This window comes from Larus michahellis, chromosome 1 (genome assembly GCF_964199755.1).
Source record: "Larus michahellis chromosome 1, bLarMic1.1, whole genome shotgun sequence".
NCBI lineage: Eukaryota > Metazoa > Chordata > Aves > Charadriiformes > Laridae > Larus > Larus michahellis.
In genome coordinates this window covers 212,630,629-212,657,520 of record NC_133896.1, presented here as the reverse complement: position 1 = coordinate 212,657,520, position 26,892 = coordinate 212,630,629, and the positions used below count along the sequence as shown (strand labels likewise).

The window sequence follows — 26,892 nt, the reverse complement described above, 5'->3', positions numbered from 1 at the left end:
CACAATTCTTAAGCTAAAACATGTGTCATTTTAATGAGGTTTTGCATTTCACAGTTTTATTACATAATGCACAGCTGTTTTTTCTTAAGCTGTTCTTAAGTAAGCACAACTTTTCAAGGGTATATTGCGGTCTGCAGTGTTGTATGTCCTCATTTTCCCTCCATACATCGTAGGTGTTCCTCACTGAAACGGGGCGTAGAGTTGTCTGCAGAATGAGCAGCACCCGCGAGAGAGCCGCTAGATTTTGCCAGAGCTTCTCCATATTCTGGTAATAATAGGAGTATAACCTGCCTGAGAGGCAAGTGCTGGGTCCTGCAGTTACGCTCTGAATCATAGAATCATAAGAGTTGTCCAGGTTGGAAGGGACCTTTCAGATCATCGAGTCCAACCATCAACCCAACACTGACAAAAACCATCACTACACCATATCTCTAAGCACTATGTCTACCCGTCTCTTAAATACCCCCAGGGATGGTGCCTCCACCACTTCCCTGGGCAGCCTCTTCCAATGTTTGATAACACTTCTGGTGAAGAAATTTCTCCTAATATCCATCCTAATATCTGCCTCCCCTGGCCTGGCGCAACTTGAAGCTGTTTCCTCTTGTCCTATGGCCTGTTCTTTGGGAGAAGAGACCGAACCCCACCTCTCTACCTCCTTTCAGGTAGTTGTAGAGAGCGAGAAGGTCTCCCCTCAGCCTCCTTTTCTCCAGGCTGAACACCCCCAGCTCCCTCAGCCGCTCCTCACCAGACTTGTTCACCAGACCCCAATCCTCTATAAATATCTACTTCTCAGGCAGGTTACCATTTACCAGACCACAGATGACACGAATGATGGATATTTGCAAAACCAAAGTCCAATCAGGCTGAACGGGGACGGTTTGAAAATGTAGAAAGAAAAGCTGGGTCCATTTCATCCATTTCTCAGCTTTGCCAGGACTAGATACAAGGCTATATAAGCTGTCCTTATTCTTTCAAAAATTTGGGGTGTCCCCCAGGTTGTCCCATCAATACGGCTCCATCAGTACAGTACTGCCATGGCTGGCGGCAGGGCAAGCTCTGCAGGGTCTCAGCACTTGCCAGGCTTGTGGTGTCCGAACTTCTCGTGGCCCGCCTGGGGCTCTAGTTTGGCTTGTTTGGCTGTTGCAAGTTTTCTCATGACCGGGTGGCCATTGCCTTATTTGTTTTACCTTTGTTTCTCCTTTTCGAGTTGTACAGTATAACCGTATTTTTTTCATACAGATACCAGGAACGAGCAGTTTTTTTCTGCGCAGAACGACATATTTCTGATTCTGGCGTCACGTCGCAGAGTAACACAAGCCTGGTACAAGCAGGGGCCTGGGAAACTGGGGCATGGGATGTGGTGTGGGGGAGCATGGGCATGGGATGACTTGAGAAGGGGCACAGGATGATACTGGAGACCCCGGGAAGATAAACAGCTCCTCATCGTTTTAACTTCATTATTGAAAGCTTTGTCTGGAAAAGTGTAATACATTGAGACTTAACGTTCTTTGATCACAGAGTTAAGATTTCAAGTATCCTCACAATGAACGTGGCTTTACTCATAAAAAGCGTTTCTTTCTGCCCGTGATAAGACGAGCAGGACCCTCGCGTTTCGCTCTGGGGAGCGCCCAGGTTTCTGCAAGGCTGGCTGCCGGCAGAATTCCGTCGGAGCTGTGGGCTGGAGATGGGGTTTTAGTGCGGGCAGGAGGTGCCAGGACACACGGGCTCCGCTGGGAAGGGTATGGAAACATGGCCTGGGAGATGGAGGGAGCTGAGGAAGCAAAAGCGGGGCTCCGGGGGTGGGGGTGGCGGTGCCAGGAACATCTGAAGGGACGAGTGATCTCAGAGGGAGCTCAGTCTTTCAGTGCTGGCAGCCGACCGTGTTTCCCCGGCCTGACGTCCTGCCGCTGATGGGTTCCATACGGGTGCGTTGTCACAACAGTCGCTGTGTCCAGCAACCGTGGCTTGAGCCTCCTGCTAAAAATACCGCCGAGTTTGGAGGTAACGTGGACGGCAGCGTCAGGACTGCGTCAGCAGCTCGCTCTCAGCGAGCTGGCAGAGCACATCTGGGGAAGGCCCCATGTCAACTCAGCGAGTCTATTCTTGTCTGATACCCTCCGCTGAAACGCTTCTCCCATTATCACCTCGCCTCTTCTTTCCCTTTATGGAAGGCTGTAACATGTTTGCAGTTTACTTGAACCAGGTCCAGCCCCTCCTGCACGAGGTCGCCGCCTCCTCTTCCTCCTCCTCCTCCTCCTCCTCCTCCTCCTCTGTTCTTGGAGCTCCTCAGGAGCCTTCATCCAAAAAATGGACATGCCTTATAGACTGGGTTGAAGGATGGCTCATAGATTTTCTTCGATGAGGAAGAAAATGTTTAAAGGTGTAGGATCCACCAGGAAAAACACCGTGCTGACACTGAGAGGAGCTGCCTCAACTTCGTGGGTTATAACTGTACAGAGTGATTAATGGGACAGGCTCCTAAACCATTTAGGCCTTCTAAGTTCCTCCTGCTGACGCTGATTAACAGAAGCAACGGCTGAATCGGACTTAGAGCCCAACTCTAACACACCACAGACTTGCAGCTAAATCACAGGGTTAAACGGTGGCCGCTCTGACTGGATCGGAGTTGCTTTTAGTCCCAGTGGTGTAACGGAAACCGTCTTTTGCCATAAAAAAGGCTGCTCGCTAAACTCAGCTCCTACTGGTTTCCCTAGGGACAATTTCTGTGTGGCAGGCGTTGCTCGGTGAGGAGCGCAGCGCTTTGGCTTGGCTCGGAAGAGAACAGCCAAGGTTTCTGTATTTAATTTAATTGGTGTTGTCCTCTCTGCATTGCCGTGGCAAGGTCCATGACGTTCACCATCATTCATTTCTCTTAGTGGCACTCTTAATGGTGTATGCTAAAATCCCATGAACGAAAACAGAGGAATTTAGAGTAAGAGAGAGAAAAAAATGGGCCATGCTGAGTAGATCCTATTCCTACCAGCTGCAGAGAGGAGGTCCCCAGCTATTTTGATGCCGCATCGCCTGGAGGTTCCAGCTCTGCCTCCTGGAAGGTTTCTACAGCGTCGCCCAGGAGGCACAGAAAGTCCTCCGCTGACTTTCAGTCTCTTCCAGAATCTCATCCTGCTGCTGTTTTCCTTGGGAATAATGTGGTCACTGCAGCAGCTCTTCTCTGTAGATGCTGCTCTTACCCTCTGAATGACACCACCACGGGATAAAATACTTCTGCTTTCAAGCAATTTTTTTTTTTAAAGACCTGTAGTTGATATATTTAATCATTATCTTGGTTAAAGAGGAGAACAAGCAATCTTCTAAAGCTCAGGAGTAGACACTCCAAATGTTAACTGCTTTCACAGATGAAGGCAGAACATTTAAAGTTTGGGTTAGTATTTATGTATACAACAATATAACTTGATTACAAGGCATTCCCTTAAAAAAACCCCAAGTCCCTTGCGGTGTAGAAGCGCACAGTATCAGCTCTGCCTCTTATTCGTGAGTCTGATTTTCAATAAAGGAAGAACAAATCCGGTTAAGCATATTAGGCTAGAATCACATTAAGGTAGTTTTCTCCCAAGCATTGAATCCAGCAATAAACATCTCACCGTCAATATTTATCATAGATTTAAAACACATTCCAGAGAACAAGGGTTTGGGGCTAAAAATATTTCATAGATGGTTGCAAGGTGCCAGCTCTGCCTCCAGCTTGCTTTGAATGACTTTTATTGCAATGAGGCTTTTATTAATATTTAACCAGGAACTAATTTTTCATATACTTGTTTCCAGTATGAAACAAAAATGTTTCATTCAAGAGGATGAAACTCCTTCTCCCACAGAATCATAGAATGGTTTAGGTTGGAAGGGACCTTAAAGATGATTTATTTCCAACCCCCCTGCCCTGGGCAGGGACACCTCCCACCAGCCCAGCTTGCTCCAAGCCCCGGCCAACCTGGCCTTGAACCCCTCCAGGGATGGGGCAGCCACAGCTTCTCTGGGCAACCTGGGCCAGGGGCTCACCGCCCTCACAGCCAAGAATTTCCTCCTGATATCTCCTCTAAATCTACCCTCTTCAAGTCTGAAGCCATTACCCCTCGTCCTATCACTACATGCCCTTGTAAAATGTCCCTCTCCAGCTTTTTTGTAGGCCCTTCAGATACTGGAAGGCCACTATAAGGTTTGCCTGGAGCCTTCTCTTCTCCAGGCTGAACAACCCCAGCTCTCTCAGCCTGTCCTCCCAGCAGAGGGGCTCCAGCCCTCCCAGCATCTCCGGGGCCTCCTCTGGCCGCACTCCAGCAGCTCTGTGTCCTTGTGCTGAAGACTCCAAAGCTGGACGCAATACTGCAGGTGGGGTCTCACCAGAGGGAAGCAGAGGGGCAGAATCCCCTCCCAACTAGCAGTCCACGGGCTGCAAAAAAACAACCTGCGAAATTTCTGGACAGCCATAACCAAATCCTCATACAGGTTGGTCAGTTCAGCTGAAGAAAAACACATTGATGCACTTCACGTATCTCCAGATCCCAGGTACCTGTTCCTCCAGCCCTTGTCCTTGTAGGCTCACGGGACTGACTACCAATGTGCAGATGATGGTGGTCACGTACAGTGGTTCTTCACTCCTGGTCATGCCAACACTGTCTCAGGAAACGAAACGTTCATCAGTTCAACAGGAAAATGTTGAATTTATGAACGCGAGTTGAAATCTCCCTACAGAGAAGTGTTAAGCACTGCACTCTGCCCGCCCGTCCTTACTGGTAACACCCCTCTCCCGAACACCGACCCTGCATTTTGCAGATAAACTCAAGAGAAACTGGATTTGCCGGGCTAACAGTCCTCTGGCACAGTAACTGGGGATTAGTTTATAATGTCTGTGACAGCATCTTTGTTATCTTTGGTTAAGACATCTACCCAAGCTTTGAGAAAATACAAAGCTTTCATTACCACAGAAAATGTCAGGCCCCAAGAAGCGAGTCCTTTTTCTCTCTGTGGTGGGAATGCCAGAGGTTTTTTCCCAAAAAAACCAAGAAAATAGAAAAAAAGAGCATCAGAGCTACAGTACCCTCAGCATTCTTGAGCATAGGAAGTTCCATCTCAACATGAGGAGGAACTTCTTTACTTTGAACGTGGCAGAGCCCTGGCACAGGCTGCCCAGAGAGGTGGTGGAGTCTCCGTCTCTGGAGACATTCCAAACCCACCTGGACGCGCTCCTGTGCACTCTGCTCTAGGTGGACCTGCTTTGCCAGCAGGGTTGGACTAGGTGATCTCCAGAGGTCTCTTCCAACCTCCATCATTCTGTGATTCTGTGTGATTCTTAGAGACAGCCCAAACATTGCATTTGGAATTATTCCAATAACTTTGTGGCAGCTCAAAATTCTTGGTCAGAACAATTTCCATGAATGAGGCAGGTCCCCAGTTTGATTCAAATCACTGCAAACCTCACCTATGGAGTGGGGGAAAAAAACCCCTTCACCACAGAGTCTCCCTTTACCAACTGCGTTGCAAATCCAAAGGGAAGTCCTCTCCCGTAACAAAAGAAGTCAAAAAAACCCCAAATGCAACCAGCATGTAATAAGAATTTTATTGAGGACATTTAGAAAAAAACTACAGCATGAAGACATGAGATTAATTTCTGCATATAAGTTTTATCAATGTGCAGAATCAACCGACCATGCAAAAAAGACATTTCCCCCCTTCAACTGTAATTCAAGACTCTCTTTAATGGCAAAATTATTACCACCTTAAAACAGTGTTCCAGACACGTAACTCATTACTTTAAAAAGGATCTCGTTCCTGAACGGAGATAAACAAAAAAATTTTAGTAGCAATAGGGAAAGACCAACGCTCAAGAGGTACAGCGTGTAACCGATACTCATGCCATGTTTAAAGAATTCAAGCAAAAAATGCATCGTTGCGTAGAATAAGTAGATTTTTTTTTCTTTTCAAGGCAAAATTCCTATTGAAAGTAGCCCCTAGACTACTGAAATGGTGACTTGATAATGTACCTGTTCCAGAAGATCATCCAATGGAAGATTTTTTTTGTCAAGTGACATCAGTGTCATGTAAAACCTAAGGGTCAGAGTAGCTGAGCAGCCCAGTGCTTAACAGTATATTAACATTAAAGAGAAATTCCAGCTCCTCCGAGAAATGTTGGTAGAGCTACGACATACAACGCTAGGCAGCAAAACGGGCTTACACGTGATGGAAAAGGTTAAGATTTCTCTCACAGATTTGTATCCCCCCCAGTATCTCAAAAGGGATCGTGAAGGAAGTTCTGAGACATGTAAACCCACTACAGCTTTTAAAGACTTATTAATTATAAAAATATAACTAGCCTGGAGCAAGTTAACCCACTTGTTAAATACAGCACAACTTCTGAAAACATGAAAAAAAGGATAAATTTAACAGTAAGTATTCCAGTACGTACTTGTTCGCACTTTATTATTTAATTTCACTAATATCAGACAGCTGAAAGCCGCAGTGATGAAAAATTGCTCAGCTTGGTTTCCAACTGTTGCTTTTGAGAAGTACTGAGATTGGTTTGGTACTACAGTTGCTTTCCTCTTCTCTTCACGCTTACTAATAAAAGTTACAGCCAAATCAAAATTCCACTTTTGCTCCCGCTATCGGTGTCAAAGTGTCAGTTCAGGACGTACCAGGATCAAACATCCGTGTGCTGAAGACCACTCCGCGCAACTGCTCCAAGCACTCAAATTCAGTGAGTGCGACAGCTTTTACAGCTTGATGATGGATGCAGACACCTTCTATGCGCCACAAAAGGCTGCTAAGAATTAATACAGTTAAACAAAAGATTTATGGCAGTCTGAAAGTTTATCCTTTTATTTTCAAAACCATCACAGGCCATAGAAAACCGGGCTGTTATTTGTAAAACTGACCCCACCTTGCCTGATCAAAGCTGGTTGTTTTTTTTTGTTTCCTTGCTTTTTTAAGCAGCTGAATTTAAAAAGTGAGTTTGTTGTCACTGATGGAGAAAAGTCCTTATGGAACTCTTGCAGTATCTTTAATTTTCTGCTGAAAGTACGAACAACGGGAAAAACAGTAGGAGGAATGAATAAAAAGCAAAAGCCAAACTGAGGGCACACTGCGCTTGTGACCAAGTTGACTCAGCTACCAGCAGAATGTACATTAAAAGAGTGTAACAAATAGTTACGGGCTGCCAAAGCCGGCAGCATTAACAGCAGATTTCTCTCCATTTCACGTGTAGCATAAAAAAGGGAGAATATGACCTGCTTAAACACAGAAATTCTCTTTTCCCAAGAAATTCCATTTCCCTTGTAGTTCTTTAAAAGGGATGTTATGTGATGTAAGCCTGCGACATGCAAATAAACTGATCTATTTAGGGTATTTATATATCAATATGGATAGACACACGTTTGAACTTGCTTGTCGAATAAGAACTTTACCCTGTCACTTGAACACTGCTCATTTCGCTGTCTGAGTCCGGCACATCAAACCACAGATGGCACGCTCCTAGCTACAGCTCCCTAGAATTCTTCATCCACCGAAGGGATTGTTCTCAGAACTGGACTAATAAGAGCTCCACGTGTTGGTTCAGAGCACATCAGGGAGCATTTTGGAGTTCCATTTTTAGAGGTCCATTTGCAGGCATACATTTTTGTAAGCTTGTACCCTATGACTTCACAGCACCTGACATTTTCAAATTCATTTAAAAAAGAAAAAAAAAAAGAGAACAAGAAGGCATTATTAGAGGTTAACAGAATCTTTTAGGCAGAACTTAGGGCTGGAACTTCTATTAGGGGCCCAAGGGAGTAAGCAACCCCGCACCCTGCAAGTCACTGAGGAAACAGGATCTTGAAATCAAGGCAAAGAAGCACCAAAACAAATTTCATGCATACGGCACCGCTGTTACTTTCTTGGTGTTTGGTTTCTTTGGTAACATATTTCCTACTATTTAAAGCCTGAAGTAGGATTTCAAGTAGTGCTAGAGACAGAACTCTGAGCTCAAGTCAAATTCTACCTGTTGGGTAACAGTGAGATTCTTAGAAATCCCTGTTTGACGTCAGAACGCCTTTACTACGCCCTGTGTTTCTCTTGGCGTTATTCCAGGTCTGCAAAGGTAGAAAGATGAGCATCCACGCTTTCCAACAGTCTGCAGGATCGCTTGTTTACATATGTAAATTTTGGCACAATAAATAATGGTGTAGCTTTTGCATGACTTTTATACAAAAACTTTTTTTTTTTTTTCCTTCCAGCTGCAACCCAAAATTAAGAAACTATTTCAAGCAGAAAGAGAAAGCAATATTACTGCGTGAATTGCTGCTTGGATAAAAGTCTCATCTTTATCCTGTTTTCAGCCACAAATCTTTACTGATGGAGAACTGAAAACAAAAAATAAGGTCTTGGTTTCTAATTACAGCGCTTTGGTTATGCTGTTCAAAAGAAACAATATTTAAAAAATATTTTAATTCAAAGGTACAATTGTGATTTGAGCTGGACATTTTAAAGCTTGTTGTTTGTTTCTCCTAATATTTGTCCTGTAGACAAATTTAGTTCTTATATCACCATCCTCAGCAACGAGAGCTACGTGTATCTACATGGAAATAGTTTTCCTGAGACACCTACAGTGTGTACTGTCGTCTTCTACTACACATATCCACCTACTCCGAAAAAAGACTGATAATTTTGAATGTTGTAGAACAGGACAGAACATACTTTCCCATTCACTTTTATATTTAACAATTCACATACCAAAGGTGCAGGAGTAAAAAAAAAATAATAAATTCCCTCTTGCCAAGTTTGTTTTTATTTATCTGATCTCTTGCTTTTATACATGAAAGACAGCAGAAGAGTCAGCAAGTACTGAAATCCTTAGCAAAATACCGTTTATTCCATCCCTCCACAGCCAACAGGTATTGAAACGAACCTTAGTTTCAGAAGACAAAAAAAGCAAGTCTACAAGTGTTCTTTTGGATTTATGTTGATGTGCTTTTTTTATTCTAGATGTAAAATTGTATTCTAATTGCTTCAAAAACTCAGATTTTTGTATCTGTATTATTGTATGCTTCGTTTGATTTGATTGAGAGCAGCCCTGAGGAGAGGGACTTGGGGATGGTGGTGGATGAAAAACTGGACGTGAGCCAACAATGTGCGCTTGCAGCTCAGAAAGCCAACTGTAGCCTGGGCTGTATCAAAAAAATCATGGCCAGCAGGTCGAGGGAGGTGATTCTGCCCCTCTACTCTGCTCTGTGAAACCCCACCTGCAGTACTGCGTCCAGCTCTGGGGCCCTCAGCACAGGAAACACATGGACCTGTTGGAATGGGTCCAGCAGAGGGCCACGAAGATGCTCAGCGGGCTGGAGCCCCTCTGCTGTGAGGACAGGCTGAGAGAGTTGGGGTTGTTCAGCCTGGAGAAGGGAAGGCTCCGGGGAGACCTTCTAGTGGCCTTCCAGTACCTGAAGGGGGCCTACAGGTGGGGAGGGGCTCTTTATCAGGGAGTGTCGCAACAGGACGAGGGGTAGTGATTTTAAACTGAAAGAGCGGAGATTTAGATCAGATATTACAAAGAAATTCTTTACTGCAACCTGGTCTAGTGGGAGGTGTCCCTGCCCACGGCACGGGGGTTGGAACTAGATAATCTTTAAGGTCCCTTCCAACCTAAACCATTCTGATTCTATGATTCATAAGGAACAGTGATGAATTTAACGTGCTACCCAGTAGATCCAGTCTAAACCGAACACTTGACAAATTAACACACACAGTGGACTGAGAACACATCTATTTGGATAGTCAGTGCATGGTAGGGAAGGGTGCAAGTAAAGGGCAATAGCTCTTTTACTCCAAATCCCCACCGAGACACTCCAACTAGAATAAATATACTCCTGGGAGCAAGAGCAGAAACGGCTATTACCCTTCAAGTTTACACCCCTGTTTACTGTGCATCAAATTTCTTTGTAGCATGGAACATATGATCTAGCATTAAAAAAAAAAAAAGAATCTATATAAAAGTTAAATATTTGATTACAGTAGCAAGTCACCACTTCATAATGGGGAAATAACTTGTCTCTTGGAATCATTATTGATCTGAATTCTCTTTTTTTTCTTGTGTGTTGGATACCGGTAATTCAAGACTTGCCCATAATAGGGGCTCTGCTTTTCTCATAGTAAGCTCAATCTTTGTAGCCGTCATGTTCACATAACTCCTTTTTACATCGATTACCTAGAACAGAAAACATATTTCACACTTCAGTTTAAGAAACGGACTGCTAGATATTTGGGAATGAAGGTAAGAAAAGCATCCTGTCACTAAATTTTAGTAGATGTTTAGGTAGATGGGAGCTCCCTCTGTTATCTGGAAAAGTCAGCCCTCTCCCATTCCCAACCTATGAACATATGCTGCGCGTACGTAACGTAAATGTTGGTCTAACACATACGTAAGCATGCAATTACACAGCGTCAAGTGTTTTCTGCAACACCACTACCATGGTGTTGGGATATTAGGACAAACTGGGACAGAAAGGACCTCAAGAGGTCACCTTCTGCTCAAAGCAGTGTCAACTATGAGGTTATACCTGATCACTTATGGCATTAGACTCCTATTTATATGTAGATTACTGAATGACATGCAACTGAGTATCTTTCAATAACCAGGGTAATGAGGAAAAAGAAACTGTTTTGAAAAACAGGAAGCCGAGGGGTTGTGTTGTGGGTTTGTTTTTTTTTTTTTTTAAATAGAAAAATTATTCTTATACTTACTCCCCATAATTTCACACTGCGATGAAATTCCTTTTCTCCTTCAAATACAATATGGATATTTAACTTGACGGGAAGAAACAACAGAACATTTTGTCAGGCTAATGAAACATTTGACACCTCAAGTATGTTTAAGCAGAATATAATCACGTTAGGACTCAGATCCTACAATGAGCAAAGTGGTCCAACAGTGCCTCGGACACAGAAGTGAAAAATCTATTCTAATAGATTCTGATACAGTATCATAGTCAATAGTGGCCATACATCCTGAAAGCTGTATCATTTTCTCCAAATGTGTGACTAAGAAATCAGAGAAGCATTTTAACACTTGTTTAATATCAGTAGCTATGAAACAGCATACTGTGACCAACAATATTAAATTACATTAAGCCAAATACAATTAAATTACAAATCTATAATTATTTACACATACAGTGATGCAAAACCATCACACTTGGTTTTTAATTGTGAAAGTCAAACTAAAGATTTTTTTTGACATATTATATTGCAGCTTTTAAAAAATCCCCAAAGTACAGTCGTCCAAACAGAAGGGAAAAAAAAGGCTATACATACTTGAACAAACACGAAAGCCAAGAAAAAGCTATTACTCAAAAAAGACTCTTTTGCTACCTCTGCCTTGAAAATATAGCAGAAAACAGATTTTCCTAACTTCAAGCTGTTGTAAGAATAAAAAAAAATAAAATTAAATCTTAAGGTAGATACTCACCATTGTGCTATTTGCTTCTACGTAGCTCAGATCAGGAACAGAGTTTTTAGCATATACAGAAATAGTCACTTCTCCTCCCGTCTGGTGCCAATCATGCCTGCATGGAACTACTTTCTTTCCCTATATAAAGGAAAAAAAGTTACGGAAAAAAAAAGACTTAAAATTGCATTCAGGAGCATTTTTACAAGATTAGTCAGAATAAAAGCCCAGGACTATTTTAATAGCCAATAACCATAGCTAATAAAGGACTATATTTCATGTTCACAGGAGATCGCAAGACTCTACTTATATCTTTTTTTTACTAAGCATTTCAGCTACTGGTCCCTGGCAAACATTAGAAAAATCAAGGCTTATAACACAGATTACAGTAAGAAACTCAGATATTGTGATAGAAAAACAAAACAAACAAAAAACCCACAAACAACCAAAACCCCAAAAGTTACTCCTTGGGTTAACTTCCTTTCCAAGACTACAGTTATCCAGACCATAGTAGAAAGGAACTGAACAAAGAAAAAGAAAGCCATGACTCCAAGAAACTTTCACATTGCTCCAAAAAATGTAGTATTACTCTCTGTTCTGCGACACAGGAAAAATAAAGAGTGAAAAAAACCCAAAAGAACAACAAAAGGTAAACTCAAAAAACCCCTGTTAGCTAGAAGCCCATTATCTCAATATACACACATTTAATGTATACATAGTTTGAACATCTGGGTAAATTCTTTACAAGAACACTCTCCTGCTTGAGGCTTACAACTTCAGCTTTTTTTTTTTTTTAATCCCTTTCTGTCCTTGAAAATACTTCTTAACCACAAAGCGCTTTGAGCAAGCAGCAATTCCATGATTAAAAAGAAGGACTTGTGAACTAACTGTTACAGAATAAGTTAGAAGAACTATGCTTTCCATAATATAACTTAATTTTCTTCTGTTAAATGTTACTAATGTTTGCGGTATCAAACTTATTTTGCCTCAGCAATAGACAATATATTTGTAACAAGAATTTTGTGTTCAACTGCATCCAACACGTGAGCAGCTAATGTTTTTGAAGTGCTCAGTTCCATTATTACATTCTATAATATTCTCTAAGAATCTTTTTAAATCTTGAATAGAAATCGTTTTCACCTTGTAATCCTACAGTTTGTTCCTGACATTGCAATACAATACCTACAAACTACACAGATGCTCTCTCCCTATTTGTTATACCGGTAGCCAAACCAAAACACTGAATTAGATTCAGACCAGAAAAATATTCAGGCGTGTAAACCGTATTCAAAGTAGACAGAAAGAGACCCTTTAACCTGCAGGTGTGGAACCTCATCGACCTTATCTACCCTGCCATGCCTCCCTAAACAACACAACTCTGCATGAAACGGCAAGCACGTGTATGGCTGCTCTCTTCATGATCTTTGGGGGAGGAGAGACTTCTAATAATTATATTTTAAAGGATTACATATGGAATATGTTGTATATGGAATACCACAGACTTTCTTAACTAACAAAGCAGAAAAGACTGCTATTTTTTTTCCTGAATTTGCCAAAACCACTTGTACTATAGAACAGTGATACTATACGTATCACTAAAAAGAAAGGTTGTACTCTATTACAAGTATATTTCTACCGCAGATGACTTCCAATGCCATTTCTCTGTTGTCATGCTGTGCGTAATATCCTCTGTATTATTTCAGAGATAGTGATCTGTAACAGATCTCAACTACAGTAATAACTCAATCAAGCTACTAACTACATTTCAGTATTCAAAAATTCGGAATGGCCAGCTACAAAATGCAGCGTTAATGCTACTTACCGCATCCTTTTTAGTCCATACATGTGTTCCTGTTGTGCAGCCTTCTTGAGCTAAAAACGTATTGAAGTCAGATGTTTTTCTTTTACAACAGCTCCAATACTTCATCCTTGAAAATTCACAAAGTAATTAACAAACAATATTTAGGACACTATTTACTGCGAGTACTTAAGATCCTTCCTTTGTGCAACATTACTGTTTATTTAGTACACCCTCTTCAAACATTGCCATTTTTGACTGAAGAAGAAATACAGAATGAAAAGAAGGCAACATCTACAAAGAAAGCATGAACACATAATAGACGAATTAAAAAATTAAAAGGTAACTGAATACTAACCCTTCATGGAATATAGGTACACCAGAATGGTATATACATACTTCTTCTGCGCTTTGTGGTCCTTCGTACGTCTAGTAAAATGAAGCATTTAAAGCGCGTTACTGTTACAGGACGTGGACCAAAGGAAAAAACAAACCAAAACACAACTCACAACAGAAACTTTGAACAAAGTGCTACAAAGCTTTTGTGTAAATAATCTAAATCTAATGGCTTGCCCTAGTTTTCAAAATAACCATTCAACCTTCATTCCCGAAAGGTTCTCTGGCGCTCCTTCAAACAAGCCATACTTTGTATTAGTTCAATGGCGTACATCAATGGTGACATCACCTATGCTCATAAAGGTCACTTGCGATCCTCAGAGATATCTATCTTTAAAAACACTCTGAATATTCAGAGAAAACAAGTACTTAACTGGAAAATAAATTAAATTCATCATTCGTAAAACACATGGATTCTCAAAAGGAAGTAAATTAAACAACATACGACTCTGCCACTGAATATCATATCAGTTCTTCCTAATACAAACAAGAGACTATAAATTTTCCTCCCACCAGAGTTTCAGTAGAAGATGCAAAATCTGCCAGATGTCCACTGGAATACCTACTTTCATTCAACCGTCCCATTCTGTACAACACAAAGGTGTCAGTGTAAAAAACTTTCAGTTTAAATGACCATGTCATATAAATACTAATTTTTGGTGATAGGAGTGTTAAAACATTTTCTTTGCGGATCCTTCCGCCAGGAAGCATGAATTGATGAGATCGGCAGATGCTTCTGACCTATACACAGATTATCAAAAGCAATTCAAGTGTTATCAGTAAGCCACCTCTCACCAATACTATATATTTAATATATTAAGTTGATACACATCAGTATCGTGGGTTTGGCAAGCTTACTAATTAGAAGTTCAGGACAGGCTTTTTAAAAAAAAAAAAGTAATCTCAGATTTACTGCATCCACAGTACAAAACAGCCCACATTTGTCCTTACTAAAGTGTGTTAGCAAATGTGCCTTCATTAAGCCTGATGGATTTTGAGCTATTTCCAAATCAATTTGTAGCACACAAAAAAAAAACCACCCAAGAAAGCAAAACTGCACACTTAATAGTTTAGCAGATGGGTTTAAGAGTGGAACTGAACCACTTACTTTTGAACAGCCTGCATTTTTACATGCTGTCCCAATCTTGATTTCATCACTGTCTTCCTCTGTAAACAGAATAATATTATAGAAAATAGCAACTGAATTGTATTTAATTATTTAATTATAATTAATTATAATTATTGATTATAATTATAATTATAATTATTGAATTATTTAATAATATATAATTATAATAATATAATATGTATAATAATTATACATATTATACAAAATAATATTAAGTATTTTGCTTTTATTAAGAATTAGAACAAGATAAGGAGTAGATTAGGGAAAAAAAAAAAAAAACCAACACCTCTCAAGCTGTCTGTTTTCTCCCTGGCACTGAAGTCTGCCAGAAAGGTACAAAGAAACAGAAATTATGCAAACATTCCAAAAGCTGTACTTCCTATGCATCAGATTCTAGCTTCTATACCTTTACACTGTTTTAAGTGGGGAAAAAAAACCCCATTGATGAAGAGGATTATTAAAATCATACCAGAAGAGAACAATCACTCATCTTGTTCGGTTTTTTAAAACTACAAAGGTAAAAGGCTCCAACTGCCGTCTATAAATACACACATACAAAGAATTTGGATACCAAGTAGAAAGAAGAGCTAAATGACAATTTTGGCACAAGAACAAAAGAGTTTAAAAGAGCCCAAGTGTAGGCTGAAATTAGAAAGTGTTTCTTAAGGAGTAGTCTAGTTGTGGAACCAAATTCCAAATAAACTGTGGGAAGAAAAAAAAAAAAAAGAAAAAAAAGAGGAAAAACAGATAAGGGAGAACTAAACTAGACTTCCTCCTTCCAACTAGACTCCTCCAACAGAGGAATTTAAGCAGTTTATGAAAGGCTTTATATGACATCGTGTTTGCAATAATGTATGAGTAGAGTTCATTCTTTTGGGAACTCTTTTAGTCATGTATTCAGAAATGGATGTTTCCATTACGTCCATTCTAAGCCGGAAATCTTACAAAACAGGCAGTTCAAAAAATTTTAATGGCCACATACTGCTTCTAACATCCAAGTCTCCACATTGTTCACATTTCAACTTTGATTATCATTCCCTAGACTGGAAAGTACTTCCCAGATTATTAAGAATAAGAACATAATGACACGAAATAATCACTTCAGAAGCAACACCAACTAACAGCATTTCATTCGAGTGACAATTAGCATCACATACCTACTTAACCTCCCTACATCCTTACCTTTTTTCTCTTCATTTTCGGATGACAGTTTCAGTTTATCTAGTGCTTGCTTCAAGGAGGCTGACACCTTCAGCTGCAAATTTGTCATTGGCTCATCTGGGCTGAAAAAATGTCCATGTATTCATGTCAGCTTCATGAAAAATTATTTACAAAAGACAACAAAGTAGTAACTTTTAATCCTGCTATAAGGCGCTTCCTTTCCAACCTCCCTTACAACAGCAAACAAATAAACTAGATTTGTAAACGCCAATTCTTACTGTTTATGGAAAAACAGACTGGATATTTACAAGGCAGGTTTGGATTTCAACAGGAAATCCTAAATACTCTACAATAATAAGAATAAATCAGAGAGATTAAGGAATCTAGATGTAAGCACCCTTAAATTATTTTTATGACTGTTTAAAACACTAAACACAACTGCTAGTGGCATTCTTGCTACAAGGCTTTAGACTGAAATTTTTGTTTCCTGTGAAACTAAATGCTGAGATATCCAGTACTACCTTGTCCTAACCAGACTTCTTTTATCTCATTTTGAAGCTTAAGGTAGCATCATCACTGCTACTAAACACGAGCTCTTTTAAAGTTAATTCAGGAACTTTTACACTATGAGATGCATAATGCTGAATAACCAAGCCAACTGACCACAAATCTGGCAAAACTTAAGTTTTGTATACTGTACCTTGGCCTTTTAATTGTTTCCAATGGTTTTGGTGCCTGAATTATGTGCTCTTGGAATTTGGGTTTCAGTTCAGCTAGCTCCTTTCGTTCAGAGGTAGTTTTGACTTCTGGTTTAACAGGCTCAGGAGGCTTCTCACTGTTATGGGGACCCTTTGTACATCCCTGTTGTGGAAAGCATACGTTTATATACATGCAGTGTAGTCTGTGTGCACATTTAAAAATTATCAAAAACTGCAACAAGTTTTCTTGATTTATTTCTTCAGCCCCATCTTCTCCTTTACCCCACTCTAAACACTGGCTGCGAAGGAAATCCTACGACTAAAGTGCAAAATATCTTCATTTGCATGTATGTTAAAGAAAAATGCATACTTTCCATAATGAAGAAAAATAACAAAAAAATATTGACCTGCCTTATTGTTAACAAGTGTTTAAAGAGGTTTTGATAGAACTACTTTTAACCATTAAAGCTTGAAAATGAGACTCAACTTGAACATTACATCAAGAAAAATAGTGCATGCAGGATTTAAGACAGTTTTAACAAGTATGCAAATTTTAAACATGTAAGCACATGTACAATTTAACACTAATCACTGTCATTTGACAAGTATAAAAACTGTAAATAATCATGAGTACATACCACAATGCTTAAGAAGTCAGAAAAGTCTGTTGTTCTTCTCTTACAGCATGACCAACCCTATAAACATTTTGGAATAAAAACAAAACAAGCATGACTATCTTACTTGGCAACAGCTTCTAAAAAGCAAAAGACTAATTATATTCCTTCACAAGATGCGGCACATCATGATTAGAGATTATTTTCTTCCCTTTTTTGGACGATATTATCATCATTTGCATTTTTGAAAGCTAGAGAAACCTCTTACAGCTGCCATTTCTAGTTCACTCATGCTGTCTTAATCAGACAGTTCGGTAAACGTGAGGCAGTGTTTCCGCGACAAGTTAGGTGCCAACTCTGTACAACAGAAATGTTACTTTAACTCATAAAGTAACACATAAACAAACCAAGCAAATACTATACCCGAGACTGGGGTCACCTGTGGCAGAATGTACAGGCCCCCTTCCTAAAATGATGAGGATTTTTTTTTTCCTTGAGTACTAGTCAAGTCTTTCAACAGCTTATTTTCCACCACAAAGCCGAATATCTGCACTGCATAGCCAACTACCCAGCTACATCAATCAAGAGCACTTTTTATTATATAAACGAGAAATCCAATTTTATAGAAGATTATCTTGCTACTGTAAATAAGGTATCTTACAACTCGAAGAACCTTATTAAAGGCAAGAGTTTGACTAGTGAACGTACCACCGCTTTGAGAGCTTAAGCTTAAGCAGTGCGACACAACAGAGTTTTGGTAGGTGGTTCTAAAATATCCTCAAAATATTAACTATATCCACAGTTGAGGAGACAAAAGGTTCACCCTGCCCACTTACATTGTCTAGAATTAATAGCAGGAAGAAAACTGCTCATACAAAATTACGATAATTTTTTAATTAGGCCAAGAGAGGATAAAGAGAGGGAAGAAAGTAGTACTTGTTTTAAAAACCATGCATATATAAAAGGGAATAAACACAACCTTTTGAGGTAACTGTATAATTTATGTCTTTATAATTAGGTAGAGGTTTTATGTACTGCGTTATGAGTACAACTATGATTTTGTACAAAACAAATTGCCATAGTCTAAGTAACTGTATCGTATTTGATCTAATGGCATCTGTCACAATTTGCCAGTGGCACAGGACGGCAGATTCTGGAGTCACGTACTGCAATATGAGCAACAGCTCACAGAAAACACGCTGCCCAGCACATACGCACAAGCTACCATGGGGTCAAAAGACACCTCATTATGGGACAGGGTTGAAATGCACTGTCAGCAGAAGCCATTCCTAAATACCCAGGAAAACGCTTGCCCCAAAGCTCAGTTAAATAGCAGTTTGGTGTCCCAAGAAAAGTCATTTAGGCTACATCTGTATTAGTACAGTATACAGTGCCAGGCTCCATTTCTGGACACCAGATCTCTCACCAGACACTATTACACTGTTAGAATGATTCCTAGTACTTGCTTTGTCAGTTGTCTCTCAGATAATTCCCTGTCAGGCACTTTGGATGCATCAAGTAGATCCTGAAGTAGGAAAACAGTTTAATATAATGAATATGGCAGTTGGCCTAAGCACTGGAGATCAGTTACAGGTATATTTCATTCACTACTGAAGATGTAGCCCAAGAATCCTGGAGAGCTGCAACTCTTAACTCAGTGCAAAAACTTAAGTGTCCCAACTTCACCAACATACTTATTTGTCAGATGCACAGAACACAATTATTTTTTACAGCAGGCAAATGTCACATACACATTACTTCAGTAGCCCTGTAAGACCACCAGCAGCTGGTCTGAATTCCAAGCAGGTTAATTAACTGAAAGATGATGACACCTCTCAATGCCTCCAAAGACCTATTCAGTGGACCTAATTAAACTGTTGAGACACCCAAAGTCAGTCAATAGGAAACGTGTCATACAGACTTGCACAGCGTTTAGACCATATGAGTCCAGTTTTTATTTTCTTCTTCAGTGTGCTTTTCTAATTTCATGGGGTTGCTGAAACATGCTAGGTTGGACATCAGTCTCTACAAATGGAAGATTTGTAATTAAAAAGGAAAACAAGCATACTGTTTTACACATATGGAAAGAAAAGATAAGACTTAAAAAGTGAGTTGCATACTTACTTTGAGAGCATCATGAAAGACTGGCACACCTGGATGATATGTGCATGAATCTAGAAGAAAATGGCTATTGTTAACGTTCAGGCATACCAAGAATCATTATTCACCTGATCACAAACCCAGCAAAAATTTCACACTTGTAACTCATGTATGCCATGAGCTGTCCTGCTTCCCCACGTGCACAGAATTATGAACGAAAACACAGACCCCACAGAACAAGCTTTCTGGGTGCATATGTTAAACCTAAATCATCCAGATTTTTTTCTTCTGTATTATACAACACAAACCAGAAAGGAGGCATCAAGGACAAACTTCTACTGCATATAGAGCAAGTAAATTTTCTGTGGACCATCCCTTGCCTTCATCAATAATTAGTCCTTAACGGTAATTCAGCAGAAGTAAAAAAGGTGGCCCTATGGCCACCCAACAGACATAAAATACTGGTTTACAGCATCAAATACATCTATTTGCACCTGATCAAGGCTTTCTATCTAGAAGCACTCTGTTAAAAAATTCTCTCAACACAAATCTTGAGTTCATTATTTTCTCCATGATAATTGGTCGCTTCTTTTTTCACTGTTTGTGATATCCTAGGTCACTTAAGGACTTGAACCCAAAGGCCAGTCTTCCACATACAAAATTTAGACACGTCAATACTATTAATTATTAATAGGTTCTGTACAAACACTACACTGAAACATGACTTCCATTAACTGAACTGTTTATATTCACAGATGTTTATCAACACTACAGCTTTTTATGCATCAGCTGTTCCTTTTTCACCTACCAGGTGTATTTTTGTTCCAAGTGTAATATAATTGCTCTGACTATATAACTTTTCTTTGACATATACTGCATGGATAATATTTTAATGACCTGACTCTAAAAGCAATGGGAAACACTAGCTATCTTTTAGCCTTTAAAGCAAAAATTCTTGCCGCTGTTAGAAACAGCTAAAAGAAACAGTAAAAATTTTTATTATAAGCCTCTGTAAAACAAAAGAGTGAAAAATATCACAATTCACAAAATAAGAGGCAAAAGAGAAAACTGATAAAGAACTTAAATTAGTAATCTGCCTACAGATATTAAACGGGCTTAAAAACTGTTGTTAAAAACTGTTGTTTTCATTTTTTTTAAAATACGTAGATTTTTAAGAAATCTTGCTTAGTATCATGGTTTTTAGTTTTACATTCAGTGCCTAAGTCTAACACACTAATACAGTCTGACAGATATGTTGCTTTAAGACGACAGTTCCCACCTTAACTCAAAAGGCACATATTTCAGGACATTAAGTCATTCAGGTGGACTTATATATCCATGAACTTCTACCAATTCCTTTGGCTTCAGGATGAAAAACTAATGCTTTTGTAAATGTAAACGTCGTAGGAAAACAAATTTTAAGAAAAGTGGTTATTTTGTATAAGGAGACCAGAACTTCATTGTTAAATCAAATAAAAGTAAAAACAGAGGTTTTCTGTTCTTTTCCAAAAGTATGAAAGTATGTCATCAGAAGCATCATGGTAGTAAACTTAAGCTCTGTTTGCAGCAAAGACTATTTCTGAATCAGAAGACTTAAATTAATACTTCTAATCCCTCACAAGCACGTGGGTTTAAATGAGAGAAGTGCTGTTAGTCAGCACAACATTTTTAGAGACCAAAACTACCTTAGTTAGAGACTAAGACCTTTAGAGACCAAAACAATTAACTCAGGGATGGCTATCCTCCAGCTCACAAGTCAGACACAGACAAGGGTCTATTTGTCCATCTGGCCAAGTCCAATCCTTTTTCCTTGCTTCCTGAAGCCCTCTCTAGAGGAGGTACATTATGGAGCAAGTGCCAGCCCACTCTCTGCTGCTCTCTCATGAGGGCCGTGCAAGTTCCACAACAGAAAATGCATTTGACATTTGAGGTTCTGCAGTACCTCAAAAAGAGGCATTGGGACTTACCCACTAAGCAGCCTGACCATTCTACGTACTGGAGGACAGTAAAACGTCACTCATTTTCACTCATACTGAGCCCAGTAATTCCTATTTGATTAAGGATATTTTTATGGATGTAAACTTATGTCAGACGAGGTGGGGGAAAAAAGGAATTTAGCACCCAGCAATAGTCACCTGAGCAATTAGAGGCACGTCTATTTCTGATTTGCCAGAGTTAAACTTCCAGCCCTTGGTGGCTATTCTATGTTTTCCACTGAAAAAAAGTCAAGTCCCCTCTCCATTGCTTTTAATACCTTTCCTTAAACAAGACAAACTTAAGGTTTTTCAAAGCAAGGCATTTTCTCTCACCCTCAGTACATTTTTGGAGATGAGAGTATCACAAAATTTCAGGTTGTTTGGTGGGTTCTTTTTTCTATGCTGATCTTATACCCAAGCCAATCCCACTCTCACAATACACACACTGCTGTCACCTTACTGCTACACCCTTGCTTATTCATTGAAGCACTTCATTAATGTCGAAGTAGAAAATGGTGCAGGTCATCCAAACTTAGAGGTATTTACAACAAAATGCTGTTGAATTTTTCAGGACAAAATGAGACATCTGTCTATATACAACTTGCAAACCAACCTGCTGTCCTGTGGAAACACTCTGGTACTTTGCAAGCTATGCTTTACAGCCCCAAAGCAATGGAAGGTCATTAAACATGATGAACTTCATTCAGCACCCTGGGGAAGCTGATGCTTTCAAGCGGTTGCTGAAGCTGGGAAGCCAGTTCCACTGAACTACTTCTCACAGTGGTGGAGAAAAAACATAGAAAACAGGACAAACATGGTATGGCAAGAGCTTATAACCAGCTCAAAGAGAAAAGAAAGGCTCAGCATGAGAAACAGAAAGCCGCGGGGAAGACAGAAGATCAGAGGGTGCACTTTACAGGAACAGAGTTTGAACTGTGGGGACCAGACAAGGTTAAAGAAAACTGACTTTGGGCACACAGACTCAAAAAGTCTCGGCTACCATTTCTTGCAACTCCATCTCTCAGTCACTCCACCTCAGAAATACTAAAATAAGTTTTCATCAGGTCTGTGATCATGTTTATTTTCCAGATGCAAGATCACTATGTTTGGCCTAAGGAAAAAGGGTATAAACAAGCACAAAAAAGTACATGCTACTATTCTGGCAATGGACCAAATTAAGCTGCATTAAGAAAGATCCAAATTAGAGTCTAAACCAAAAAATGTTGCAGTACAATGAAGAAATCAAGACGAACATGTGTAACATATATATTTTCCATCTGTTTGTGCACACCACCTTTATAACTGTCATTAAGCAGCACCGCTTTCAAAACTAAACCAAAGTGTGCACGTACTACCTCATACCACTGTTTTAGCAGCAAAATTTGACCTGGCCTGGAAATGGATTAGAAATGCTTATGTGGTCATTCACAGGTTAAAAAAAAAAAAAAAAATTAAAAAACTAAAAACACTTTGAAGTTAAGTTCTACCTTCTATGTCAGATGCCGTACAAGTCTTTAACAGTATGGATTAACTAGTAGTTAACACATCTAAAATGCATGTGAAATTTGTACCTTGCCATGCATGCCACAGGAGACTTCATAACTGTGCACTCAGTCACAACTGTGTAGACATACCTTTACTGCTTCCCCTCAGGCTGTTTTTTCTGCCTCTCTTTAAGAGGCATACAGTCCTTCATATCAGCCAGTTGCCACTTGCTCATTTTTTGGAAACAATGAGAGTTTCTACAGAAAATACATGCATATATTATTTCAGCCATCAGATTCTGAAGAGAAGATTAACGGCCTCTTACATCAGTCACCACTATGGGAATATCTATACTGCAGGGTGAATGTAGGCAAAAACCCCTGAAAGATCCAAATCCAGTTTGGGCCAGAAGGCCTTATTTTCTACCTATTTTCATTTAAGAAAGCTTCCTAATAATATACTTACCCTAAGCTTAACTATTAGACTGTGTCAGTGCAAAACTTCTTATTAAAGGGATAAGTATTTTGGTGTTTAACACGTTTAATCCCCACAACGTTTTAGAGGTAAATCCAAACAGAGTTCTGAAACACAAACAACCATTTGAACTTGACAGCCATCACAGCTAAATACGGATTTAGACACCCAAGTAGTAATCATCTCATTGACCTTGGTAAAGTTTAGGGATTCCGAAAGTTATAATCACTCTACTTTTGTAGAAAATGTCAAATTTTGTTTTCTGAAGTGGTGTGTGAACAACTATGTTTACATCTAGAACTCCTCAGTCTAGGACACAGTAATTCCAGTAAGTGTTCCAGTCACTTCCTGAAACAAACTTCTCTCAAGTGGTTGTTTTCCCCAATCCAAGCACCACACAGTTAGCATAGGGCCATGCCAACCAGATCGAGTCTACTATAACTTGATCACAAACATAGGAACACGTGGTAAAGAACCGCTATTTTAATAACAAGTACAGGTCATGAAGCCCTAGTGGGAACTGTACTGTGTCCAGCTCTGGAACCCTCAGCACAAGAAGGACATGGACCTGTTGGAGCAGGTCCAGAGGAGGCCATGAAGATGATCAGAGGGCTGGAGCACCTCTGCTATGAGGACAGGGTGAGAGAGTTGGGGTTGTTCAGCCTGGAGAAGAGGAGGCTCCGAGGGGACCTTACAGCAGCCTTCCAGTACCTGACGGGGGCCTGTAAGAAAGCTGGGGAGGGGCTCTTTGCAAGGGCATGCAGCAATAGGATGAGGGGCAATGGCTTTAAATTAGAGCAGGGCAGGTTTAGATTAGACATTAGGAAGAAGTTCTTTACAACGAGGATGGTGAGACACTGGCACAAGTTGCCCAGGGAGGTGGTGGAGGCCCCATCCCTGGAGACATTCAAGGCCAGGCTTCATGAGGCTCTGAGCAACCTGATCTAGTTGAAGATGTCCCTGCTTACTGCAGGGGGGTGGGACTGGATGGCATTTAAAGGTCCCTTCCAACCCAACACCTTCTATGATTCTCTAATTTTTATCATTAAAAAAAACCCCATCTGCTTTGTCTTTTGCGGCAAAGGGGCACAGGGGATGGTGGTGAAAGAGATCACTAAATGGAAGCATTTACAACTGTGCCTGCTTTTGCTATTACTAACGTGAGTGAGTCTTACTCAAAATGCTGCCCGTCTCTTTGGAAATACTTAGCTCAGAAAAATAAACACATTTTATGCCATGGTTCTTTAACCGCAGAATATGCGCAGGCTAGAACACGTTAGCCTACTTCTAATCTTGTGGGTCGCTAAAAATTAAGGTAATGCAAAGAGGCCATTCTAGAAATTGAGCCAGCAGAGTTACTTCACAAACCAGCTGAGGGCAAGCCTGCCGAGAACTCAGATCACCCTTTGGCAGCCTCTGTGGAACTGTAAAACCTAAAATGATAGCGCTTTAAAGATGTGTCACCAGGTACTTAGATTCCCAGTATATGCAGGGGCAGCACTACATGAGCTCACAGCTCTTGGCAAAGCAGATATATGTGTATCATAGGACACGTTTAATTACCCGCTGCAAGGCTACAGAGTATAATTGAAAAAAACAACAGCAGTAGTTGGTAAGATAACTAGTATGTATGCAAAACCCACCAAGGCCCTCAAAAGAAGAACGTCTGTTGCTCAAGGCCTCCAGCTTCTACCTTTAGAATATATCGCAGTAACGTATGGAACTGCTTCTTATTGCCTTTCTTCCCCCTCCCCCCCCCCGCCCCATACTGCTGGGAATAGCTTTATTATTACAAAGGACCCTTCCAGCCCGGCACCTCCGCAGCAAAGGAATAACTCCAAGGATCTAAAAGGTCCCTTCCAACCTAGACAACTCTACGATTCTGTGATTTTAACTCCTGGCCCGGGCAGGTTTCGCTGTCCAGCCGCCACCGAGCCCTCAGCATCGCCTCAGCGCCCCGCGCCCCCCCGACCGCGACAGAAACACACGACAGAAAACCGAGCTTCCCCGGGGAGAAGCGAGCCGGGACCCGCGATGGCGGGAGGGAGAGACAGACAGACCGACAGACCGACCATCAGGCCAGGGCTTCCCCTGCCCCTCAGTGCCCACCCGTGTGACAGCTCCGCACCGCGACGCGGCTGCAGCAGCCGGGGAGGGCAGAGAGGGCGGGCGGGCGCCTCAGCTCGCCCCTCACACCTCCCCTGCAGGGCCCCCGTCACCACCCCCCCCCCCCCCCCGGCAGACCCTCCCTCACACCCCTTCCCCCTCCGCCGCCCTCACCCTCCGTGTTGGTTTCGGGGTCGAAGCGCTGGCCGCAGCCCCGGTTGTAGCAGAGCAGCGACATGGCGGCGGAGCGGCACGGGCAGCCCCGGCGCTGAGGAGAGAACGGAACCTGGCAGGGCAGGGGAAGGCGGCAGCCGGAAGGCGCGGCGGCTCCTTCGGCGGAAAGAGCCGGCCGGAGCCTTCCGGAATCTTCACGAAACTTCGGGGGAAGGGGAGAGCGGGCAGACGGGGCTGCGCAGGCGCCGGGGAGCCGTTGCCGGAGCCGGAGGAAGAGGAGGAAGGGGAGGAGGAGGAAGGTGCCGGTGGCCGGGCGCCGCAGGGCGCATGCGCACGGCGAGGTGGTGGGGGGGAGCCGGCGGGTCGCGGGGCGCATGCGCTGTGCGGCGCGGGGGAGGCGGGATGGCGGCGGGGATGGCGAGTCTTCCCCTCCCCGAGGCGACGCCGTGGCCTGCCCGCCCACGGGCAGCGCTGGCGCCGGAGTGAAATCTCCCTGGAAAACCCTTCATCGGCAGCCGCTGGGGGCGGGTTGTCGCCGGCCTCCAGCGGTGCTCCCCATCCCCAGCGCCCTGTCGCGTCGGGCAGGTCTCCTGAGGGCCGGTCTCCTGAGGGCCCCGTCCGGCGGCTGGGCCCGGGAGGCGCTGAGGGAGACGGGCCGCGGCCGGGCGCGCTGTGGAGCGGCTCTGGTCTCCCGTCTGGAGTCATCAGGCCTGCCGGGCCTCGGCCTGCCGGGGGGCAGGTGCTCTGCCTCCGGCGAGTTTTAAACCTTTTATTTTTGAGAATGTGGGTTGTCTAGCTCACTTCAAAAAATACTTGGCTACTTAAAAAGACTGTAATAGGAAACTATGAGTGCCAACTTCCTAAATGTCTGTGAGATGTGAGTTGAGTTTAAAAAAAACCCCAACTTTTGCTTGTATATTCAAGGATTGTTTAATTCACACAGGAACAAAGATGCTAACATCAGAAATTACTATGAAAAAGACGGATTTTACGTTCTCCCAGTTCCCTAAAAGTTGCTCTGAATGCTCCCTTCTGTCAGCTGACCAATTTATGTGTCCTCTGTAGTGTGCCAACTTCTTTGATGTATTATAATAGGTTATATGTAATAATTACAGCTATCTACATTTCTGCAGGCGAATACAAATTGATTTCTCCTAATTAAACATCTGCACAGTTTTTAAAATGGAAATGCCTAGATGTTTGTATGGTATACAGCAAATCCTGAAGTACATGTGGCTAGAATGAGCAGATTAAGTGATCCCTACAACTGCTGCTGTAAAGGAAGTTTAAGGATGCAAAAAGGATCATCAGGAGACTGTTTACAGTGTAGCCCTAAACTTCTGCAAACTTGTGTGA

The 26,892-nt window shown here is 41.5% G+C and overlaps 1 protein-coding gene across 2 annotated transcripts; it reads right to left on the bottom strand.

Annotated features, from left to right (window-relative positions):
• Nucleotides 1-5,544: 5,544 nt before the first annotated feature.
• On the bottom strand, nt 5,545-25,837 carry CHORDC1 (cysteine and histidine rich domain containing 1). Of its 2 annotated transcripts, XR_012585082.1 has the most exons (12): nt 25,537-25,797; nt 19,346-19,395; nt 17,246-17,302; nt 16,610-16,770; nt 15,931-16,031; nt 14,728-14,786; nt 13,582-13,652; nt 13,248-13,353; nt 11,447-11,566; nt 10,723-10,785; nt 9,992-10,186; nt 5,545-7,656 (listed from the first exon to the last, which is right to left on the bottom strand). XR_012585082.1 is itself a non-coding variant. In XM_074571568.1 (11 exons), exons 1-11 carry the CDS (start codon nt 25,598-25,600, stop codon nt 10,043-10,045), a joined length of 996 nt encoding a protein of 331 aa, XP_074427669.1. In that variant the 5' UTR covers nt 25,601-25,837; the 3' UTR covers nt 8,758-10,042. The 2 variants fall into 2 exon arrangements, 1 of the variants encoding a protein (XP_074427669.1); XM_074571568.1 differs by lacking the exon at nt 5,545-7,656 and having other exon boundaries at nt 8,758-10,186; nt 25,537-25,837.
• Between the last annotated feature and the right edge of the window lie 1,055 nt (nt 25,838-26,892).